Source organism: Theileria parva, chromosome 2 (genome assembly GCF_000165365.1).
Source record: "Theileria parva strain Muguga chromosome 2, complete sequence, whole genome shotgun sequence".
Lineage (NCBI taxonomy): Eukaryota > Apicomplexa > Aconoidasida > Piroplasmida > Theileriidae > Theileria > Theileria parva.
The window spans coordinates 1,761,526-1,783,753 of NC_007345.1; the positions used below are offsets into that span (position 1 = coordinate 1,761,526).

Genomic DNA, 22,228 nt, shown 5'->3' on the forward strand with positions numbered 1-22,228 from the left:
TGGTTTTGGCTAGTCCATAGGGTGTATAAATACTATAGTAGAGTACTGTTTCCAGGGTTCTAATATACTATTTACATTATTTAATGGTAGTATTGAAGAGTTTAAAGTGGTTAAAATTGTTTGCTTAGGTGTTAATTCAGTACCATACTAATACTATTATACATATACATAATACATATAGTATATAATATATTGTATAGTAGTATAGTATAGTAGTATTGTATATATAGTTAGTATTATAGTATAACTATCTTATGTATATACAATATATATCTCATGTATATACAATATATATCTCATGTATATAAAATATATATCTGATGTATATACCATAAGGTATCTTAAGCATACAACTACAGTATGTAATATTACTGTGTATAGTATTAGAGGTATATGGTATTCTTAGGTATTAACTATAGTATTATGTATTAACTATAGTATTAGAGGTATATGGTATTCTTAGGTATTAAGTATAGTATTATGTATTAACTATAGTATTATGTATTAACTATAGTATTATGTATTAACTATAGTATTAGGGTTTAGTTATTGAGTGTCTGTGTTTACGGCTAGTAAATCAAGTGTATATAGAGTAGGGTATAATACCATTTAAAGGGTTCTAATATACTATTTACAGTATTAAACAGTATTAAGAGTTAGCAAGTGTTAAGTATTAGTTAATAGTATCTATTAAATATACACTAGTATAGTATTATAGTAGTATAGTTATCGAGTGTCTGGATTTAAGGGTAGTAAATCAGGTGTATATAACATAGTATAATGACTTTATTATACTATTTACAGTGTTTAATAACTGTAATAAACAGTGTTAATAGTATTAAGGAGTGTTAAGTGATATAATAGAATGTACTTTGTATACTCTTAATACTATACATATACAATATATACTATAGTATATTATATATAGTATAGTATTATAGTACTACAGTATTAGTACTATATTAGCTAAGGTACACAGTATTCTGGCTATAGTATAGTTTTACAGTAGTCTAACATTGGTGGTATAAGTAGTATAATACAGTAAAGAGTAGTCTCAGGTATACGTTTCTAGGTTTAGGTATATACTTAAGTAGCTCCCTCTCCCCTAAGAATAGTAGCTCCCTCTAGGGGTATATTATTAAGACAGCTCCCTCTAGGGGTATTAGTTAAGTAGCTCCCTCTAGGGGTATATTATTAAGACAGCTCCCTCTAGGGGTATTAGTTAAGTAGCTCCCTCTTGGGGTATACAGTAAGATAGCTCCCTCTCCCTTAGATAGTAAGATAGCTCCCTCTAGGGGTATATAGTTGAGGTATATTACATTACTGCACATTACTCTCAATGTGTAAAAATGTGTAATGCCCTAAAAACTCACAAATTAATTTATATCCTTAAGAATCCTCAATAAAACTGTTTCCACACTATTATTCACACTACTACTCACAAATATTCTGGAATCTCAATAAATATCCCATCTACTGTGGTGTCAAATTTATATCTCTAAAATTATTAATTTATACTTGTAAAATTATTAAATTTGTAAGATAATAATTATATTTGTAAGATAATTAAATTATTTGTTGTATGAGATTTGTGAAGTTTGGGATTGTGGGTACGGGGCCTTCAGGTTTATATTTGGGTAAGTATTTGACAAAGTACATAAAGAATTGCAAGGTTGACTACTTTGAGAAGTCCAAACAGCTCTTGGGACTCTTCAAATCCGGCGTTGCCCCTGACAAACACACCATCAAACACAACTCCTACCAACTTCTCCATAATCCAAATTATCGATTTTTCACCAATATTCATATTGTATCCCGTTACGGTGCTTGTACTCACTTAGTCATTTATTACTCCGTTACTCAGTTATTTACTCATTTCTTAGTTATTTATTAGTTATTTTACTACTGTTAACTATTTACTAAGTTAAATATTAAGTTAGATAATAAATTTTGTAATAAGTTGTTAGGGTGTGGACGTGGGATTGGAGGTGTTGTTGGAGTATTATAATGTGATATTTCTGTGTTGTGGCTGTGAGGACTGCAACGAGTTTAAAATCCCAAACGAACAGTTCGGCGTCTTCAATAATCTCAAACTCATACACTTTTACAATTCACTCCCAATCAACCCCAATTTATACAATAATCTCCAAATTTATCAAATCAACAAGTTTAGACAAGATAATTACTCCACAAATTCTGACACTGTAGGTTCTGCTACCCGAGAGGGAGCTACTATTCATAGGGGAGAGGGAGCTAACTTACTATCAAGGGGAGAGGGAGCTAATAATATACCCCTAGAGGGAGCTAATAATATACCCCTAGAGGGAGCTAATAATATACCCCTAGAGGGAGCTAATTCTAATACTATTAACTATATACCCCTAAAGGGAGCTAATTCTAATACTATTAACTATATACCCCAAGAGGGAGCTAATAATATACCCCGAGAGGGAGCTACTATTCATAGGGAAGAGGGAGCTAACAAGGGTGAGGGATCTAGTATAGAATCATATTTATCATATTTAACTGGGTTGGAAAGTGTGAGTATTGGCGTATTGGGTAGTGGTAATGTGTGTTTGGACATAATTCGCATGTTAGTGAAGAGTAAGCAGGAGCTGGAACAGCTGGAAGTTAACCCCCGGTACACCGAACTTATCAACAACATTAATATCAAGAGGATAACAGTTTTCGCCAGAAGCTCTCTCAGGAATTCCAAATTCACCAATAACGAACTACACTCTCTATTCCAACATAACATACACATTACACATTCCGAACCCTCACTTCATAGTGTCAACAATATTAACAATATCCACACAGTTGACACAGTTTCCAATCGTAAGGAACTGAAGAAGCTTAAGTTGTTTAATAGTTACAGTAATACTAACAGTGTGCCTGAGGGAGTCTGGGTGGATTTCAAGTTTAACACTAAGATTCTCAAAGTCATAAATAACACACAAAACCACATCCAGTCCATTCTGTACACTACTAACCGTGATACTCTGGAGAATACTGTAGAGAGTGTGGAAAACACTGTAGAGAGTGTAAATAGTGTAGAAAGTGTTGGTGTGGATTTGTTGATAAAGTGTATAGGATATAATAGTGTGAGTAACGGTGGGATATTGTGTGGTATAGACAATGTGCGTGTGTTTGGTAACGGCTGGGCGGTAAACAACTGTAAAGGTGACTTGGCCAACATAATTCTCAACTCAATTCACCTCTCCAAACATATTAAACAGATTTCACACGGTTTTCACCATTTTGACAACGATATCCTACACCTCTTCAGACAACATTTTACACCACTTTAGACACCATTTTACACACTTTAGAGGATATTTTACACTACTTTAGACATCTTACACTACTCTAAACATTACACTTTAGAGGACATTTTACACCATTTAGACACCATTTTACACACTTTAGAGGACATTTTACACCCTTTAGAGGACATTTTACACCATTTAGAGGACATTTTACACCATTTAGAGGACATTTTACAATATTTTACAGGATATTTTACACCACTTTAAACACATTGGATAGTGTGGGCATGAAGGAGTTAAAGGTGTTGGAGGATGTTTTAGGGCTTAGATTCCAGCTTAACAGCTGTATACACATGGGTGACAGTGTTAAGGAAGTGTTAGTGGTGAACAGGTATAATTTGTTATTATTGAGTACCCAGAGTGAGATAAAGTTTTATGACATTAACAACGTGATCAACGATTTAACCCTTGGGAATTGTCTTCACAAGGTTGATTTTGACAGTGTTGTCTCCATCAAATGTACTGAATTTGAGGATTTTGAGGAAAATAATGTAAAATCTGCTGCTAGGATATGGATAGAGTTGGAAATGAGTATAGTAATATATGACGTGGTAAATTTACGTGTGGAAATTGAATATGAGAAGAAATCCCCTTTAAAATACTTTTACTGTGTGTTACAAGGGTACGTAGTAATAATCTGTGGGAATAAGCTGAAAATGTACAAAAAAGACAAGAAAATATTCTCTCACAAATTCACTAATAGTATTACTCACATTTCCAACACACAGTCCGACACATTGCTGCTCCTGGATGAAGTGAATAATATATTCAAACTCTCACACACTGGACAGAGTACCACAGTAACCCCAATGTCATTTACCCTAGATAAGACACTGGGTGACAATTACAAGGTTGTTAGCCTGTGTCAATACCAAAATTATGTAATAATGTCACTGTACAATCAAATTGACTATTTATTACTAGTGTGTACTGCAGAGTTGGAGGTGATAAGCTATTCTCTTAACGAATTGTATATCGAGTTTGATGCTGCTGTGGATCTGGAGATAAATTACTTCATCCTCAGGCCCTGGAACTTACTCATTGTTTACTCAAATCACTCCACCTCAACTCTCTTTCTCTCCAATAATCCTCGACTCATCTCACTCAACTCGGACACCGTAGATAACACTGATGAGATCGTGGTATTACGTATGTTGGAGGGATTTGGAGTGGAGAGTGTGGAGTACGGCGATAATTTGAGGAATTTGCAGTTGTATACAAATTACGTGAATGAGATTTACCGTAAGAATTCACTGGCCGACACGCCGACGATGAAGAACCCGCACATTCTCTTTTCTACACAGTGCTCCAACACCGTCACGCTCTACTACACCGACATACACTTTGTTAACTCCAATAACAATGAAGTTGGTGTTCTGACTCCGTTAACCAGTTGTGACAGTTGCTTAATTGATCTACTCAGGAGTACTGTTAACGGTGTGAAGAAAAATACTATAGAAGTTGCTGCTGGAGTTGATTTGGAACAATTATATTCAATGGGTCTGAAGTGGTACGTGGACAAAAAGAGTTTAAAGCTGTTTGAATCGCTGTTAAACGTTTTACACTTCTTTCACACTTCATTGGAACTCTCTGATAGTGTTGACAATGGGGACAGTGTTGGAGTTGGGGAATTGTCAAAACTGGTGGACAATGACTACATTATCATCTTCAGGAATCTTCTCAATATACAACATAACATGCTGTTACTCCTGGACGATAGTGATACTACAGTTAATAGTACTCTAAATTCTGCTGCTAATACTACAAATATTGCTGCTAATACTACAAATATTGCTGCTAATGGTATAATTACTGAGTTGAAAAAGTTGGTAAATAATAACATAATGAGAATAGAGAGAGTGGAAGAGTCAATGGTGAAGGAAGTGGAGAATGTGTTACTGTACACAAACCAACAACTCAAACACCTACACCACAAACTACACAACACCAACTTTCATCTCTCTATCAACACTTCTAACAATGTTTATAGTAGTAATACTGTTAACAGTGTTAATAGTGTTGATAGTAATAGTAGTAATAGTGTTAGAGATGATAGAGGTGTGGTATTAGAGTTGGAGAGGAGATTGGGGTGTGTGGTGGGGGAGATAAAGCTATTGTACAATCAACCTGTCAACGTCAACACTACTCAATCACCCAAATTCATTTCCAAATTCAACACACACATTCATACTACCGATTGTAATTTGGATATCACTAGTGTAGATGCAGAGGAAAATAATGTAAAATCTGCTGCTACTGGAGACCCAGAGGGAGCTAATTCTAACACTGTAAACACTGTAGATAGTGTGGGTATTGTGGACACTGTAAAAATAAGTGAGGAAAATAATGTCACACAAATTGCTGCTCCTATTGCTGCTACAACAGATAAAGTGGGAGTAAAGTTGTTTGGTGAGATAGATTCGGGGTTTAGGCTGGGGAATTTGGAGTTGACTGGCCAATTGTGTAATCCCGTGACATTTAACACTGCGCTCACTCAGTCACAGGAACAAACGTCAATCTTCTCCACATACGCCAACAATCAATCACTCATCGATATGGCCCATTCAATCACCAGCAACTCTTTTCCCAACTCTTTTACAGGGTTTGGTAACACTATTAGTAGCAATATTGGCAGTGGGTTCAAGGGATTTACGGGAGGATTTGGCACCGCTCAAAACTCTTTCCCCCGCACTGTAAACCCTGGTAACACTACTGTAAACCCTGTGAATAGTGTGAATAGTGTGAATAGTGTGAGTTCGGGGTTGGGAGATGACAGTTTATGGCTGGGAAGTAGAAGGTATGATCCGCTAAATTAGTATACTATAAAAATACCCCGACTCCCCGGAATTCGACGCTATCACATTCTACTTAATTTTTACCCCGACTCCCCGGAAGTAGTAGCTAAGAGAGTTTACTTAATCTTATACCCAAATACCTATTATATAGTAATTATAATAATAATTATAATGTGAAAATTTGCAACTGTATGCATTGAGGTGTGAACTCGTGGGAACATAGTAAATATTTAATAAAATAAAGTGAACAAAATGGACGTGGGACTGGTGAGGGAGATGTGTTGTAATTTGGAGTGGCAGCAGCGGAAGATTTGGGAAACGTACGAGGAAATGTTAAGTTCCCTGAACTCTCAGCAATTAGTCAACAGTTTGCAAGAGGAGAATAAAATAATAAACGCCGAGTTACACATAAAAAATCAGCAAATTTCACTCCTGAGGGAGGAAATTAACGCGCTAAAGGAGGAGATTAACGGGCTAAAAATGGACTCAAAGACCAAGTCTGAAACGCTGTCCAATACTGAACACGCCCTCCTAAAAATAAAGGAAGAACTGGAGGGAGTGAAATACGCGGGAAACTTAATCCTGAAAACGCATAAAAAGCACTTTACAAACCTGCTACAAACTGTTAACAGACTCCTTAACACTGTGCAAGAATCACGAGTTTACACAGTGGAAGACCCTGTAAACAAGAGTAACATTGAAATGCTAATAGAAATGAACGACAAATTAGTGAAGCTAACGGTGGAAATTATGAAGTTACTCTCAACACGAGAACACAATTCCACACTCCAATTCACCAAACAATTCACACAAAATTTTTAATTAATTCATTTTAATTTAATTTAATTAATTTTTTTATTTTCCAATTTTTCTATTTTTTTATATTTATCTCCCTCTACCCCCGTCAATCCCCGTAAACTAAAAAAATTTTTTTTTGTATTTTTATATAATAAAAAAGTAATTAAATTGGTAAAATAATAATAATTTTTACTGTATAAATAATTTAATTGTGTAAAATAAAATTTTTGGATGGATGGGAGGTTGAGACTGGGAGAGAGTGCTGTGAATGACTTGGAGAGTTTGGCGTTGATATTTAACGTAGACTTGGAGTTTATGGAAAAACTCATCAAATTCCTAAACCTCAGCAACACAACCACAACCGAAGATCTCATACACAATCTCATCTTCACCTGGCCTCCAACACTCGTCTTCCAAGATTTCTAATCTTCCACACTATTCTCCAATTGTTACGAGTTAACAAATTAACCAAATTGTTGTCACCAGTAGACAATAATTCTGTTGTCACGAGTATACAACTAGTTGTCACGAGTTTACACTTTGTTATTACGAGTAGACAAAATAGATAAATTTGTAAAAATGGGTATATCATATCCTTGTGGTAGAAGATTGTGTGACGTGGTGAAGCTCCCGTTGTTGAGGAAACTGTCCCCGAAACGGATTTCCCAGCTGTGGCAACAGTACTACGAGTCAACTCCTTATATCAATGCTAAAATAATAACTTCGTCAGACTATGTGAAAATTCGTGCTAACAGTCGTTGTAAAGAATTTGTGATCCCCGTGCCCAAGGGGCCGGGGAATTACTTTAATCTTTTCCTCCAATTTCACGGGAAGTCTGTGCTCTACACTTCTGTACACTCCGTTAATACCAGGGGCATTACTAATAGTGTGCCCCTGATGGTACTAACGTTTTATGACGAGTTGGAAGAGTCGCACGGGATAATACTACTGCGTAGTGATGTCCTGGGAGAAATAACAAAAGAGGAATCAATGAGTGTGTTGGAGAATACGTTGAAGTTTTATATCGACTTTAATCTCTTCCAGTGGGTAAACACTTTTAACTCCAAACCCAAGGAGTTCAACTATGAAGACTACATTAAACAAAATAATCACATCTTCAATATTTTTTAACACTTTATATCGTAGTAATAGTAAAGTAGCTCACTCTTCTCTAAGCTCACTCTACCCTTATATTATTAGCTCCCTCTCGGGGTATATATCTAAGTAGCTCCCTCTCGGGGTACCCTTATATTAGCTCCCTCTTGGGGTATACAGTAAGGTAGCTCCCTCTACCCCTCCTCTTTTAATAGTATTAGAATTAGCTCCCTCTGAGGGTACATAATTAGGGTATAGTTAAGATAGCTCCCTCTAGGGGTATATAGTTCTAAGTATATAGTAAGATAGCTCCCTCTGCCCTTATATTATTAGCTCCCTCTAGGGGTATATAGTTAAGATAGCTCTCCTTAGGGGTATATAGTTAAGATAGCTCTCCTTAGGGGTATGTAATTAGGGTATTAGTACTATAATACTATATATAGTACATAGTGTATAAATAGGTATGGTACTATAGTATAGTATTGAGTATATTATAGTATATTCTACTTACAGGTAATATTTAAGGGTTTGTATAAGTGTCCTGGAGTATCCAGCTAAAATAAAGTAAATATCTATATTAATACTATACTATACTATATATACTATAGTATTATATGTATTATATACATATGTATAATATGTATATGTATAGTAGTATGGGTATAGTAGGTACAATATAGTATACCAATTATAGGTATTAATACACTTTATATATCCATAGTAATCCTATTTAAATGTTGTTTACAGTATAATTAACCTCTTAAATCAGTATTTTGTGTGTGTTGGTAAGAATGTACTGGCCCTACCAACTCCCTACTAGCCTACAGTGTACACTCCACATATTATTAATATTGTTAAATATGGCTACAGAAGTCCAGTATAAAGCTGAATTAGTCAATGGTAAACCTGTGTTATACCGTAGAACTAACTTTGAAGGTCCCTGGGACGACATTACACACACTCTATATAACGTAGATCACCTAGAGTTATATGATTTAGATATCAAGTTAACTAGTGTATCACAGTGTGCAACAAAGTTATCTGGTCTTATTTTCAGGATATTCCTGAATCTCCTGTGCTACCACATCAAGTACGGTGACAGGTTATTGTGGTCCTACTGTGCAGATCCTTTTCATGGATTACCAATTCAAATCCTATTCAATCTCAAGAGAAATACTATGACTTTAGTGTTTAGTGGTAATAGATTAAAAAGTTTGAGTATGGAGGGATATGAGCATACTGACTGGGTGAAGCCTGGGAAACCACTTACCAGATTCAAGACTGAACGAGTAATATCTCATAAGGGGAAATTAGTACAGTTGTTTGGCGAGAATAACCCGTGTTTGGGAGTGAAAGTTCAGTTTAGAACTTTCTGGTTACATAAAGAAGGAGAGCCACTTCCAATCTCAGCCTTCATCGACAATGAAACCTACACTCTCGTATTCCCAAATAATTACACACAACTCAATCTCCCACAGTACTTCTCCACACTTCTCACACAATAATATATTACACACATTATATACTTTATTTACTATGTATATTGTTAGGAGTATAGTTAAGAGTATAGTATATATATTGTATATAGTATGTAGTATAGTATTATAGGTATTATGTGTCTGGGTTTAAGAGTATAGTAATAGTATCTTAAGTATTAGGTATTAGTTAGTATAGTATAGTAGCTCCCTCTTGGGGTATATAAAGTACAGTTAAGTTAGCTCCCTCTCCCCTTATACAGTTAAGGTATAGTAAATTAGCTCCCTCTAAAGGTATAGCTAAGGTATATAGTAAATTAGCTCCCTCTCGGGGTATATAGTTAAGATATAGTTAAGTAGTATAGGATATTAGTCATTATGGTACAGTAGTATAGGTATAGGTGTTACGTGTCTGGGTTTACATATTAGTAACACTATACTAACATAGTATATTAGCATATATACTATTAGCTCCCTCTTCCCTCTATAGTTAACTAGCTCCCTCTACCCTTATATTATTAGCTCCCTCTAGGGTATATAAATTAGCTCCCTCTCGGGGTACTATTTCCACAGTTATTTAGCCCTGGAACTTAGTTAGCTCCCTCTCGGGGTATATAATTAGGGTATTAGTACTATAATACTATATAGTATATACATATTAATATATACTACATAATATATGTATAGTACTATAATACTATAGTATAGTAATGGTGTAGTAAAGAGTATAAAAGATTATTGGGACTGACTTCTGATATCGTCCCAGGTTTTATATTTACTTTCCTTTACATTTTCCGATTCCACCAACTTATTACCCAACACATCACCAAACACATACTCACCCGTACCTCCCAAACCATTCTCACTATTTACAGAGTTTACATTGTTTACTGAGTTTACACTATTAACAGTGTTGATAGAGTTTACAGAGTTAACAGTGTTAAGAGAGTTAGGAGAGTTGGTGGTATTAGGGTTTGGTAGGTAGATTGGGTCGATATCGTTGTTGATGTTGAGTTCTTTGGTGCTTTGGAGTATTTTCCGGCTGGCGTTCCCGGCAGGGCCGATACTCTCCAACAACTAATCCAACAATTATTCAACTTATTTACTAACTAATTGGGAATAGTTGACTGCGTAAAACTGTGTAAAACTGCGTAAAACTGTAAAACTGTAAAACTGTAAAACTGTAAAACTGTAAAACTGTAAAACTGTAAAACTGCGTAAAACTGTAAAACAGTAAAACTGCGTAAAACTGCGTAAAACTGCGTAAAACTGTAAAACAGTGTAAAACTGTGTAAATACTTTGAGGTAGATATTTTTTCTTAGCCTGTTGATAGTGAAGACGGAAGTGTAAAGACCAATAAAAACCGATAACAACCGCCTCGAAACCACATTCGGAATCACATTCATCCTAATCATCAAAATATTAATATTATTAATAATTAATTAATAATAAAATGATAAATTGATAAACTGATAAATAGTATGTGGATGAGAGAGACTGTTTGAAGATTGAGTTGGAGATGTATCCGGATGAGACTCCGGTGGAGAGTGAGATGATGGATGCGTTTTTGAAGTGTTTGGCTTCTTCGCGGCTGAGATTCCGCGAATTGTCGGACAACCACTTGGTAAAGTGCCGCTCAAAAATCGGCCAGTCCCTGTCACTAACACTCAATTTCTCATTACCCAATGACATAATTTTCACAAAATTTACCTACTAATTTCATCTTCCACACCCAACATCACACATTCACATAATTTACACAATTTACATAATTTAATTAATTTAATTAATTATATGTTAAATAATAATATAATTATTCAATAATAATACAATTAATTATATGTTAAATAATTATGTGTTAAAATGTTTGTATGGGTAAGAGGAGGATAGATAAGAGTAATGTGGTAAAGGCGTTAAAGGAGATAAAAACCGAAGATAAACACAATCCTTCCAACACCAAATCCAACCGTAACACAATTATTACCCAATTATTAACCCAATTAAAATTTATTTAATTAGTTAAAATTTATTTAATTAGTTAAAATTGTTAATAATCGTTAATTGTTGGTTTAGAGTTGGGTGATGAGTTTGCGGGTGCGGTTAGGTTTGTACCGCAGCAGGTTCGTAAGAGGAATAATTAACTCAAACTCGGTGTAAAAATGAATGTGTCGCAACGGCCTCGGAATACTCGTGAGTCTGTTCGTTTTATCCCAAAATCTCCCGATTTTCGGGTATAAAATTGACAAAAACGCCATTGTACTCAGGAATAAATTGGTTAACTTTAATCTAAACCGGAAATTTCGCCGTATTTCCTCCCGGGTAAACCCTCTAACTACTGTAAACAATGTGAAAAATGTGTTGGGGGTTGAGTTGCCAAATACATTAACTTTGAGGACTAAACTTACTAAATGTTTTCCAGTGTTGAGTGTGGACTTTGGCAGTACCGTTGGGCTAAGTTTCAATTATCTGAACGAGTTTGAGCTGTTTAAACCCGTTAAATTCACAAACTACCCCCAGCTGACCAAGGATATTAAGCGAATTGTTAACTATGTTAAGCGGAAATTTGTCATTTCTAGTCTCATTGTGCTCTTTGGGTTTCCCTACAACACTGGCCATTTTAGTCATCACACTCTCTCACATGGTAATATTAGTGGAGACGCGGTTAGTACAGACCTGAGACTACTATTTCAAATCTTGTTCACTCTTGACTTTAGTTCTTATTTCGCCCACTGTAATTGTGTCAGCCCTGGAGATACTGGGGACATCGTTACCAAATGTGTTTACTGTTCGTTATTCCCTGGTGAGGCATGTGTCAGTGGCAGGGATTGCAGTACTAATGTTAACTTGGAAGATTATTTAAATTCTGACATAGTTTTAGGCACCTCAGAACACTACACCACCTTTCAGAATTCACACATTAAGAACACTGTGAATAGTGTGAACAATGTAAACTCTGTAAACAATGTGGATAGTGTGAGCAGGATGTGTGAAAAGGACGGTATGAGTTCATTGAATATATATGAGAATTTAGTGAGTGGTGGTGGTTTTGTGGTATTGCCGAATGGGAATTGTGTGTTTAACGGCACAAGGAGTAATAACAATTTACTCTACCAACACATCAAACACAAACTCACTCAATCTAATCCACACTATTACATTTCTCACTATATTACTCAGTATACTATTTTACACTATTAATCATTGGTATATTATGTTTAGGTATTACTAATTAGTATATTATGTTTAGGTATTAGGAATAGGTATATTATGGATAGGTATATTATGTTTAGGTATTGGTATATTATGGATAGGTATATTATGTTTAGGTATTAGGAATAGGTATATTATGGATAGGTATATTATGTTTAGGTATTGGTATATTAGGTTTGGGCATTAGATTTAGGTATTACTAATTAGTATATTAGACAATAGTATATTATGGATAGGTATATTATGTTTAGGTATTACTAATTAGTATATTAGACAATAGGTATTAGTTATAGATATTAGACAATAGGTATTAGTTATAGATATTAGACAATAGGTATTAGTCATTAGTATATTAGTCATTGGTATATTAGTTTACACTATTAGTCAGTATATTAGACAATAGGTATTAGTTATAGATATTAGACAATAGGTATTAGTTATAGATATTAGACAATAGTATATTAGTTATAGATATTAGACAATAGGTATTACGGATAAGTATTACTAATTAGTTTATTATGGATTGGTATATTAGACAATAGGTATTATGGATTGGTATATTAGTTTTAGGTATTATGGATTGGTATATTAGTTTTAGGCATTACTAATTAGTATATTAGACAATAGTATATTAGTTTTAGGTATTATAAATTAGTATATTATGTTTAGGTATTATGGATAGGTTAGATGATGGGTCAGGGAGATACAGATTGCAGCTACAGAACTTAAAGGTAAGGCTACCAGTGATGGTGTACTTGGTACACTTGCTGGTAGTGCTGGGACTCTGGCCACTGAAGCTGGAAAACTAACTACTAGTCCTACTAATGCCGAAAATGTAATTGACAACTACAACCTATTAGAAGGAGAATACAATGGAATGGGTGATAAGTCTAAGGTGAAGTCTGAATTTGAAACCGTAAAACATATATATGACCGAATGCTCAACGTCAAGAAAGCAAATCTACTTAAAGCAGAATTTGGTAATGGTACAAATGATAATAAGATTCTGCAGAGGGCCAAGGAACTATATACTAAAGCCAACACACTAGCCACTGCCACTAATATATCTAGTAAAGATGAACTTAAAAAACTTGCCGAAGCACTTGCTACTGCTGTAGGAAAAAGTGAGTCAGAAGGTCTCCAAAAGGCTCTCAAAGCACTCAGTAATGCTAGTGTAGATTCGGATATTGTTAAAAAGGCCAAAGAGGTGATCAGTAAGTACGACTCTGTCAACAAAGCCTACAATGCTGTTACCGCAAAACAAGCTGAATATACTCAAGCTCTTAGTGGTATTAGTGAACAACAGAAATATAGAGATGTTACATCTGATTTCGGAGCACTTGAAAGAGCCTACAAACTTGTCAATTGTAAGACTCTCAAGCTTATTTATGACAAACACCTCATCGAATTCTGTATTAGTTAGGCCAAAAAGGCCATATATGGATCAAAGTTGAGATATAGAAGAGGACCAGGAGACTTAAAGTATAAAGACGTAGGATATGGACCAGACACATATTGCCACACACACCTACCATCAAACAACAACTTAGAACACTCACTACCTAACAAATACAACAACGAGTCAGCATTGGGATACTCAAGAACCTCAAACTCCATAGGAATAGACTTACTAGGATCAACAGGATCACACTTAAACAGTTCAAGATGCTTATGGAATACAGCAGTAACTTGACCAGACACAACAGGTTCAGACGCAGGAGCTACAGCTTTAACAACTGGCTCAACAACTTTGGTAACAGGTTCTACTACAGTTTTGGTAACAGGTTCCACTAACTCAGTTACTGGTTCCACTAGCTTGGTTACTGGTTCTACACCTCATTGACTGGTTCTACTACCTCATTGACTGGTTCTACTACCTCATTGACTGGTTCTACTACCTTATTGACTGGTTCACTTTGTTTTGTAACTGATTCTACTACTGCCTCATTGACTGGTTCTACACCTTTGTTAACAGGAGTTAGGGGTTAAACGCTTAGTTTCTTGTATGAATCTTTATTCTTGGCAACGTAAAGCTCGTTCTTAATCGGATCAAACTGGAACATGGTAACATCATAGCCTGGATGATCACTTTGTTTCCAGATTTCTTTCTCTCCAAGTTTCACTTTTCTACACTTAACTCCAATGAACTCATAAATGAAGGCAAAACTGCTTTGATACCCTAGGACTTTAACCTTGTAATTGGCTCTCTTTATCTCTACATCCTTATCATCAAAGAACTTGACTTTGGATATATCATGCTTCTGACCCGTGGTATTGTTCCACGGCTTATTTTTACCACTCCTGTTAAAAACTAAACAACCACCGCTCTCAAGAAATATTGCTAAATTATCATTACCCTTAGTAACGACTATGGTTCCAAACAAATCTTTGGATTCCCAAACGACATCTGTACCCTTTACAACCTTGTTAAATCCACAGCCAGACTTCGCAGTGTATGTAGGATACTTATCATTACTCTTGGAGTACTCAAACTCAGTTGTACCTGCCTTCTTATCAATGTCAAGAGTAACCTGTTTACTGGTACCAGTTGTTGTAGGCGTTGTAGGCGTTGTAGGCGTTGTAGCCGTGGTAGCTGTTGGAGCTGTAGTTGCTGTAGTTGCTGTAGTTGCCGTAGTTGGAGGAGTTGGAGTAGTTGGAGTAGTTGCTGGAGTTGGAGCTGTAGTTGCTGGAGTTGTAGTTGTAGCAGCTGTTGTAGGTGTTGTAGCTGCGGGAGTTGTCGTAGCTGTTGGAGTTGCAGGAGTTGCAGGAGTCGACTCAGCTGTAGTGGCAGTTGTAACAGGCGCAGATTTGGCTGGTTCCTTAGCCTCTTCTTTAGTCTCTGGAGCCTTATCTGGTTCCTTAACTGGTGTCGATTGTTTGGGTTCTATCTTCTTGACTTCATCAGCTTGGTTCTTCACAAAGAATTTATTTGTGGTAAGACCAAGTGTAAACGCCTTGATCTCCTTAAACTTCGGATCCTCATCATGTTTCCATACTACGTCATCTCCCAACTTCACCTTCTGACATTTGACACCCGTATTAAATATGAATTCATATGATAGGAAAGCCAAATTTACCTTATAATCTGATGACTTTAGTTCAGTATCTCCCTCACCAAAGAACTTCAATTTCTTCAAATCAAATCTATCGGCAGTAACATCAGACCATTTTTTGCCAGCAGGTTTTTGGAACAGCCGGAACATATCATCCTTGAGTAGTATGACCAAGAATATATCACCGTTAGTGAATTTCTTAGTCCTCACCATAGTACCAGACACACCATCCTTACACTCCCAAACCACATCACTTTTCTCTGAAACCTTGTCAAACACACAGTCGTTCTTCCCATTGAAGGTCTTAACATTATTATCATCAGTGAATTCAAACTGATCTGTACCCTGAGATTTATCAATATCAAGACTGATTGTCTTGCTAACAGTAGCTGGAGTAGTGGCAGGTTTGGCCTCTGCTGGTGTGGGTGTGGGTTCTGATTTGGTAACAGGGGTAGATGGTTCTGCTTTAGCAACTGGTGTTGCAGTCACTTTAGTAACCACTTCAGCTTCTACCTTAGCCTCAGGACCCTTGCCAATTGGATAAGATGGACCATCTTTGATTGGAGCACTTTTATCCTTGGTAATTATTTTTGATTTCCAATGATTATTTTCCACGAAACAGGTATAATAAACTTTTTCTAAATTCACAATGATTTTATCCTCATCCTCCTTATATGTCACGAACTCTGGATATTCCTTACTATCCTCATATTTCCAAACACAGTTTCCATTGTGAGCAATTACTTCACACTTAAGTCCCTCTAAGACATAATCATAGTCATCAAATAACTTCTCAACTTTACACGTCTGTTCACCGGATTTACTGGAATAGAGCTTAACCTTATCTGGTGCTGCAATCGACGGTATTAATAGAGTAAATTTAGGATCAACAAATGATGGCCTGGCAGTATCAGGAGCAGCACCAACTGATGTTGCAGTCACTTTAGCCTCATATTCTATCTTATTGACATCACCAGACGGGTTCTTAATGAAGAAACAGTTTGAAGCAAGACCCAGTGAAAATACTGATATCGTCGGAAACTTCGGATCGTCATCTGATTTCCAGACAACTTCTTCACCCAGCGTAACCTTAACACATTTGACACCACTTTTGAATGTATGACTAAATGACATGTCAACTATAGTTACATCGTAGTCTGTCTCCTTCAGCACGGTGTCTCCTTCACCCAGGAATTTTAGCTTGGTGACATCATGCCTCTTGGAAGTTATGTCGGTCCATTCATTTACTTCCTCTTGGAACAGAGTGAATGTACGATTGGTCAGTAGGACTACAAGGTAATTGACACCCTTGGATTCCTTAGTCCTAACCAGCATACCAAAAACATTAGCAGCAGATTTCCAAATTTCATGCTGTCCTTCAGATACCTTACTGAACAGATGACCTTCCTTGGGTGTGTATGTGACGACTCCGTTCTCATCCTTGTAGTCATACTCGGTGGTGGTTTGTTTCTTCTCAATATCCAGAGCCACCTTGGCCGGTTCCGTGGGTGTGGGTGGAGGTAAGATTGGAGATACCCTGGGTTGAGTAATTTTAGCCTTTATTGCCCCTTTATATTCTATCTTCTTAAACTCAGATCCAGTCTTATATACAAAGAAATTATTGGAAACAAGCCCTAGACCCATGATGGTAATATCTTTAAATTTAGGATCATCTGTACTCCTCCACAGGTTATCGTCACCGTACATTATCTTACGGCAGGTAACTCCACTGTTGAATGTTAGTTCATATGAGTAATCAACAATGTCAACTCCATAATGAGTTATAGGTCTTAGAACTGCGTCACCCTCGCCATAGAAACTCAATCCACCAATGTCATATCTCTTGTCGGTAACGTCTTCCCAGGGTTTACCAGCAGTCTGTGTGAACAATCTTAAAGAATTGTTCGTACAGAGTATTGACAAATATCTAACACCTTTGATATCCTTAATCCCAACCCTGGTACCAAATACTTCATCTTTTGCCTGGAAGATAGGGTTGGAACCCTGTACGATTTTCTCGAAGACATGGTTAGGCTTAACTACGTACTTGTGATATTCATTATCGACGTAATAGTTGAACTGAGTAGTAGTCTGTTTCTTCTCAATATCGAGGGTAACTTTGGTAACTGGTGCAGCTTTAGTTACAGCAGCAGATACAGGAACAATGTCAGAGATCCCTGGAACAGCTGCCATCTTCCTCATCTGCACATCCTTTGTCTGATCTTTAAGATTTGTCACACTGAATGAGTTTTTACGGAGATCCAAGTATACCCCCTTAGGATACCCAAACTCAGTGTCATCCGTGTGGCTCCACAGTAACATATCCTTTTGCATAATCATCACACATCTGACATCATTTTTGAACTCATAACCATATCTACATTCGAAAACAATTGGCTCGTAATCCTCTCTAGTGAGCTCATGGTACTTTGAGGTACCTTCATCCAGGGAGAACAGCCTCACCCCTGAGAAGTTATGTTTATTTTGAGTTATATCTTGCCAAGGCTTATTCTGACCGCTCTTGGTAAGGAGCACAAACTTTCCACTCTCCAACAGAATTGACATATGTTTCACATCCTTGCCAGAGCCCATTAAGACTACTTTGAGGCCATAGTCCCTATCTTTCGCAGACCATATCTTAAGCTCTTTCTTGACAATGTTAGTGATTGACAAATTGGCCTTAGGATTAAAGTGACCAAATCCCCTAGTCGATCTATAGTCAAACAGGTCATTATTCGAATTTTTACCGATATCAAGAGTAAAGCCAGTTGATGAGATCCAATTCCTGCCAACCTTATGGGCGTGTATAACTCTTTCATTTTCCAAAAATACGTTAACGTTTTTAATACTTGACTCGACACCATAGACTACCACCTTGCTAGAACACTCCTGATCAGTTTTTGCATCCCAAAAAGTATTACCAGAAATACATCCACTGAGGAAGACATTTTTGAATAGGTATCCAGGTTTAGCAGTAAAAGTCCTCCTTTCACCATCATGGTGAAAATCATAGAAAATGGTACTGGAGGTCTTGCTAAGGCTTAAAGATATTTTGTTGGAAATTGCGTCCCAGTTACTTCCTGACCAATGAAAGTGTAAGATCTGGCCATCAAACAGGTATACAGTAACATAATCGGCCATGGAACCTATTTCTGTAAAGACCTTTGTGGCATACTTTTGGGGGTCCTTAGTTTCATAGATAACCCTAGTATTGCTGGTGACCGTGTTAAACATAGCAGCACCCTTTGCTGTGTAGACCTTAATATTTCTGCGATAATCTATACTATAATCATAATCATCCGTACTAGAGTTACTGTAGATGTGAAGTGTTACGGGTCGGCCAGAAGGAGTTGCAGCAGCAGGTGTTCCAGCTGAAGGAGTAACTGCTCCTCCAGTTACTTGAGGTGTAGTAGCTGGTGTACCAGGTGTAGGAGTTGCCTTTGATGGAGTACCTTCAGTTCCACTTACTGTACCTGCAGGAGCAGTTGTTGTAGGAGCTGGCCTGGCCTGAGTAGGTTTAAATTCCAGTTTCTTAAAATCAGTTTTATTCTTCACAAAGAAAGTGTTGGAAATGAGCCCTAGATCAAACAACGTGATAGAGTCAAACTTAGGATCATCACTGTGCTTCCATACATCATCATCTCCAAGTTTAATCCTCTTACATTTGACTCCCTCATTGAACTTAAATCTGTAAGAATACTCAACGAGGGTAACTTTGTAATTAGCCTTGGTAATTTCTCTATCATTCTCCCCTAAGAACTTGAGTTTTGTAATATCATGCTTGGTAGAGGTTATGTCAGTCCACTTTCCATCAGTTGACAATTTTAGTAGTACAAAGGCATAATTATCGAGTATCATTGACACAAATGTACCATCCTTATCAACAACAAATATGACTCTCACGGCACAAATGTTATTTTTCTGCTCCCAGACGGTGGAGGCTCCCTTCACAACCTTGCTGAACACTTTCCCTTTCTTAATTGTGTATGTATGACAGTTATCACTCTTTGAGTAGTCGAAATCGGTTGCACCAGCCTTCTTATCGACATCAAGGGTGACTGATGTGCCAGAAGGAGCTGACTTAGGAGTTGATACAGGTGTTCCAGTTGATGTAACTGGAGCCTGAGGAGTAGGCGCAGCTTGAGCCTGAGGAGTTGCAGTTGCTTGAGTAACCGCAGGTTCACTTACTGTAGCTGTAGTAGCAGTTGAAACTTTAGTATCTGGATCTTTAGCTGGTGCCGGAGCCGTAGTTGCTACAGGAGTTGCCTTCTCAGGAGTAACAACGGGTTCACTTACTTGAGGTGTAGTAGTTGCTACAGTAGATGCGGTGGCTGGAGTCACACTAGTCGTTGTTGTTCCTTTAAGTTCAATTTCCTTGAATTGAGACTCACTCTTTAGTACATAAAATTTGTTTGAAATGAGACCGAGTTCAACCATCTTAACCGCCTTGGGATCTTCGGTACTATTCCAAATTTCTTCATCTCCATATTTAATCTTCTTACAGCTATTTTCATTATTGAATGTGAACCTGTAAGAGTAATCTGCTATGGTTGCTGAGTAATCACTCGATGTGAGTTCCTTGTCACTACCATCTAGGAACTTCAGCTTCTTAACATCATGCTTTGTAGAGGTTACATCTTTCCATGTATTATCCTCCAAATGGAGCAGATTGAACGAATTGTTACTCAGTAGGACTGCCACGAATTTACCATCTTCATCATCTATTAATATGGCTTTAGTACCACAAATGTCATTTTTTGCCTCCCATATGCCAGTTGTTCCCTTGGTAACCTTATTGAACACACTGTTATCTTTGGGAGTATAAGTGTGACAATCATCTTCCTTGTCATATTCGAACTCTGGAGTGGACTGAGTCTTAGCTATATCAATGGTAACTGGTGTGCCAGAAGTAGTTGACACAGGAGTTTCTGCAGGAGTACCCTCAGCTTGAGTCTGAGGAGTTGTAGTAGCAGAAGTTTCAGGCGCCTTAGGAGTAGGCGCAGGTTGAGCTTGAGTTGCAGTTGCTGTTCTACTTACTGTGGCTGCGGGAGGAGTTGTTCCGGGTGTTGTGGCAGGAGGCGTTGTAGGAGCTTCCTTTGGTTGAGTAGTTGCAGTTGCTTGAGCCTTACGAGGAATGATTGTTCCTTTGTAATTTATATTCTTAAAAGTATTTTCATTTTTGAAGACGAAAAAATTGTTAGAAACAAGACCTAGTTCAAAGTGCTTACATGCCTCATTCGTATATTTCCAAATCTCATTATTTCCGTACTTAATTTTCTTGCAGCTGTTTTGATCCTTGAATGTGACTCTGTATGAGAATTCAAACACGGTAACTAAATAGGCAGTGGACTTCAACTCAGTATCATTATCTCCATAGAATTTCAGTTCAGTAACATTGTGCCTCTCCTTGGTTATGTCAGCCCACGTTTTGCCCTTATCAGAGCTTTTAAATAGTACAAAATCGTTGTTCTTGAGTAGGATAACAAAAAGTTCATCCTTTTTCCTTTTAACAAGGGTTCCAAACACACCATCTTTGGATTTCCAGATGTCCGTAGTTCCATGAGTAACATTACCAATTACACTTCCAGACTTAGGGGTGTATGTATGATAATCACTCTTCTTGGAGTACTCGAACTCGGCTGTGGACTGTTTCTTATCAATATCAAGACTCACAGACTTAGTATTAGTTGCAGATGCACTTGATTGTTGTTGCGATGCATTTTTTGCTGGCTGACTATTGGATTGACTTGGTGTTGCTTGAGATGGCTGAGTTCCTTGAGTAAGACTAGTACTTGTTGCTTTAGGTGGATTTGATTGTGATTGCGATTGACTTGCTGGAGTTTGAGGTTGCGATTTAGGTGTAGAGGATTGGTTTGGAGTGGAGCCACCACCCTTAGGTGGTCCACTGCCACTTGATGGAGCTTGTGCCGATTCTACAGCCTTCCATTGAGCGAGCAATGTAATATAAAACAATAAATTTACGGTTATAATCCATTTTTTCATTCATGCGCGGCACTTAATGTCCCTAAATATCTAACATTTTTAGCAAAATAACAAGCAATCGTAGCCACCTTAACTATAGATAATGTCAAATATTTATACTCTTAAAGTTGATCTGCAGCAATCCGAGTCTCTAGAAAGCACTGTAAGCGGTTAAACTATAACTAATCTCACTACTTAATACTCTTACTAAACTAAGTAAATATAATTAAATGTAAAAAATTAGGTTGAAAGTTAAAGTGTTATTTGATTGGATTAATTTGAGTGAGAATTACCGGAAATTTACCCTAGGATAAGACTTACGGCCACGATTGTGCCGAAATTATCGTACAAAAACTGAAGAGCCAGGAGTGCTCCGATAATAAATACACAAACACCAATCTTGAGAACACAGCAAGAAGCTCTAAAGAAACCCGAACACATTCTTAACCTTAATATCTTTTAATAATATTTATACTTGGAATTACTCTGA

The 22,228-nt window shown here is 36.9% G+C and overlaps 9 protein-coding genes across 9 annotated transcripts; 7 read left to right on the forward strand and 2 right to left on the reverse strand.

The window, feature by feature from the left end:
• The first annotated feature begins 1,479 nt into the window (after positions 1-1,479).
• dare (NAD(P)-binding Rossmann-like domain protein) lies at positions 1,480-3,415 on the forward strand. The gene is made up of 2 exons (XM_760344.2): positions 1,480-1,810; positions 1,968-3,415. The coding sequence occupies exons 1-2, from the start codon at positions 1,583-1,585 to the stop codon at positions 3,309-3,311; spliced, it is 1,572 nt and encodes a 523-aa protein (XP_765437.2). The 5' UTR covers positions 1,480-1,582; the 3' UTR covers positions 3,312-3,415.
• A 141-nt stretch (positions 3,416-3,556) lies between these two features.
• On the forward strand, positions 3,557-6,265 carry TpMuguga_02g00870 (uncharacterized protein; the record flags this gene model as incomplete). The annotated part of the gene is made up of 1 exon (XM_760345.2): positions 3,557-6,265. The coding sequence occupies one exon, from the start codon at positions 3,557-3,559 to the stop codon at positions 6,143-6,145; it is 2,589 nt and encodes an 862-aa protein (XP_765438.1). The 3' UTR covers positions 6,146-6,265.
• Positions 6,266-6,454: 189 nt separating this feature from the next.
• TpMuguga_02g00871 (uncharacterized protein) lies at positions 6,455-6,946 on the forward strand (the record flags this gene model as incomplete). The annotated part of the gene is made up of 1 exon (XM_760346.1): positions 6,455-6,946. The coding sequence occupies one exon, from the start codon at positions 6,455-6,457 to the stop codon at positions 6,944-6,946; it is 492 nt and encodes a 163-aa protein (XP_765439.1).
• On the forward strand, positions 6,945-8,060 carry TpMuguga_02g02145 (ATP11 family protein). The gene has a single exon (XM_061305528.1). The coding sequence runs from the start codon at positions 7,502-7,504 to the stop codon at positions 8,051-8,053; it is 552 nt and encodes a 183-aa protein (XP_061162188.1). The 5' UTR covers positions 6,945-7,501; the 3' UTR covers positions 8,054-8,060.
• Positions 8,061-8,808: 748 nt separating this feature from the next.
• TpMuguga_02g00872 (uncharacterized protein) lies at positions 8,809-10,086 on the forward strand (the record flags this gene model as incomplete). Its single annotated transcript, XM_760347.1, has 2 exons — positions 8,809-9,456; positions 10,039-10,086. The coding sequence occupies 2 exons, from the start codon at positions 8,809-8,811 to the stop codon at positions 10,084-10,086; spliced, it is 696 nt and encodes a 231-aa protein (XP_765440.1).
• Positions 10,087-10,211: 125 nt separating this feature from the next.
• Positions 10,212-11,286, reverse strand: TpMuguga_02g00873 (uncharacterized protein). The gene is made up of 3 exons (XM_760348.2): positions 10,992-11,286; positions 10,792-10,900; positions 10,212-10,569 (listed from the first exon to the last, which is right to left on the reverse strand). The coding sequence occupies exons 1-3, from the start codon at positions 11,183-11,185 to the stop codon at positions 10,228-10,230; spliced, it is 645 nt and encodes a 214-aa protein (XP_765441.1). The 5' UTR covers positions 11,186-11,286; the 3' UTR covers positions 10,212-10,227.
• On the forward strand, positions 11,248-11,634 carry TpMuguga_02g00874 (uncharacterized protein; the record flags this gene model as incomplete). Its single annotated transcript, XM_760349.2, has 2 exons — positions 11,248-11,461; positions 11,567-11,634. The coding sequence occupies exons 1-2, from the start codon at positions 11,365-11,367 to the stop codon at positions 11,632-11,634; spliced, it is 165 nt and encodes a 54-aa protein (XP_765442.1). The 5' UTR covers positions 11,248-11,364.
• A 22-nt stretch (positions 11,635-11,656) lies between these two features.
• Positions 11,657-12,691, forward strand: TpMuguga_02g00875 (uncharacterized protein; the record flags this gene model as incomplete). The annotated part of the gene is made up of 1 exon (XM_760350.2): positions 11,657-12,691. The coding sequence occupies one exon, from the start codon at positions 11,657-11,659 to the stop codon at positions 12,689-12,691; it is 1,035 nt and encodes a 344-aa protein (XP_765443.2).
• A 1,997-nt stretch (positions 12,692-14,688) lies between these two features.
• Positions 14,689-21,759, reverse strand: TpMuguga_02g00876 (uncharacterized protein; the record flags this gene model as incomplete). Its single annotated transcript, XM_760351.1, has 1 exon — positions 14,689-21,759. The coding sequence occupies one exon, from the start codon at positions 21,757-21,759 to the stop codon at positions 14,689-14,691; it is 7,071 nt and encodes a 2,356-aa protein (XP_765444.1).
• Positions 21,760-22,228: the final 469 nt, after the last annotated feature.